The following is a 1252-nucleotide window of genomic DNA, read 5'->3' as shown; positions in this document are numbered from 1 at the left end:
TTTTTTTTTTTTTTTTTAGGTAAATATATTTCTAACCACTCAAATACTTTTTTGTAAATAGTATATAATCAGCACTTAATCTTGTCTTGTGGCATTTTAAGTCTTGCTCCATTTTGAAAGCTTGTCTGGGGTTTCAAACCCTGAATGAAGAACATTCCCCCACTAGCTTCAACTGAGTGTAAAACATTGGGCGTAAATCACTGGGAGAGGTGATAAAGGAAGGGAGCACCAAGCTAGGCTGCCAGGTCAGCCAAATTAACACTGGGGATGAACAATGTTTGACAGATGTCACAGCCACATCAACCTCATATTCCACTACTCCATTTTGTGAAGTCAAATTGCTAACTGGGAGTTTGAGAAATTTCAGAAATAACCTTGAAGTCTAGCTAAATAGCATAATAATAAATGGCAACTGGTAATATAAAAGGAAAACTATAGAGTAATACCTTATAAAGTCCATGATTGGTCCATTTTTGGTGTACTTGAATTTAAACTGGTAACATTCTGAAATTGTCTTAAATAGAAAACATTAAAGTTATGTAACTGATACATAATTCTCACTGCCAAATGTACACATTGCTTTCAAACATCCAGTCAGTAGTTTCCTCTAATGTGTTAATTTCCTATTGGTCTACTGGAGTTTCAGGTGCTCATAGTTAATGCCGATGGTTGGGATTTGGTACTTCAGTTGTGGAGAAAGAGTCCCCGATTCACTGCAATGACTGTGATAGATACTAAATGGGAGAACTAGTCAAGTGGGGGAGGAGTCACACCTCAGCAGAGTGGGCAAGGGCTGTAGTTTGAATTGCCTGGAAAGTTTATGTATTGGAAACTTAAATCCCTAGTGCAATGATTTTAGGAATTTTTTTCCTGGTAGTGAAGAATTATGACTGTTTTCTCTGAAGTCATAATTCTTTTTTTTTTAAGTAACAATTCTTGATGACACTGATTTTTCACAGTATCTAGGATGCTTGTTTTGCAGAAAAGCAGTTGAAGCCAATTTGATCAACTAGTGCTAAACAAAAGCAAAAAGACTGCATTGGGTAGATACCCATCAAATCTATAGCATTTTTATTACTAACCTAAATGAGCCCACTCGACAGGACAATCAAATACGAAAGTTGGTACTTTGAGTTGACACTTTTAGATTACAATTGACTATTTAGAGGAAAGGAATGTGATTTTTTAAAAAGATTTATTTTATGTATACGAGTACACTGTAGTTGTCTTCAGACACACCAGAAGAGGGCAT

General features: G+C 35.7%; 1 protein-coding gene across 4 annotated transcripts in view; it reads right to left on the bottom strand.

The window, feature by feature from the left end:
- Window positions 1-1252, bottom strand: part of Hormad1 (HORMA domain containing 1) — a 29298-nt gene that overhangs the window by 13533 nt on the left and 14513 nt on the right. For all 4 annotated transcript variants that reach the window (XM_021158160.1, XM_021158163.1, XM_021158162.1 and 1 more), the window contains exon 8: window positions 447-514. In XM_021158160.1, the coding sequence (XP_021013819.1) occupies window positions 447-514 (68 nt within the window). The remainder of the gene's footprint in view (window positions 1-446; window positions 515-1252) is intronic.

Source organism: Mus caroli, chromosome 3 (genome assembly GCF_900094665.2).
Source record: "Mus caroli chromosome 3, CAROLI_EIJ_v1.1, whole genome shotgun sequence".
In the NCBI taxonomy this organism is placed as follows: domain Eukaryota; kingdom Metazoa; phylum Chordata; class Mammalia; order Rodentia; family Muridae; genus Mus; species Mus caroli.
Note: the sequence above shows the minus strand (reverse complement) of the source record. Positions and strands in the feature narration are given on the sequence as shown.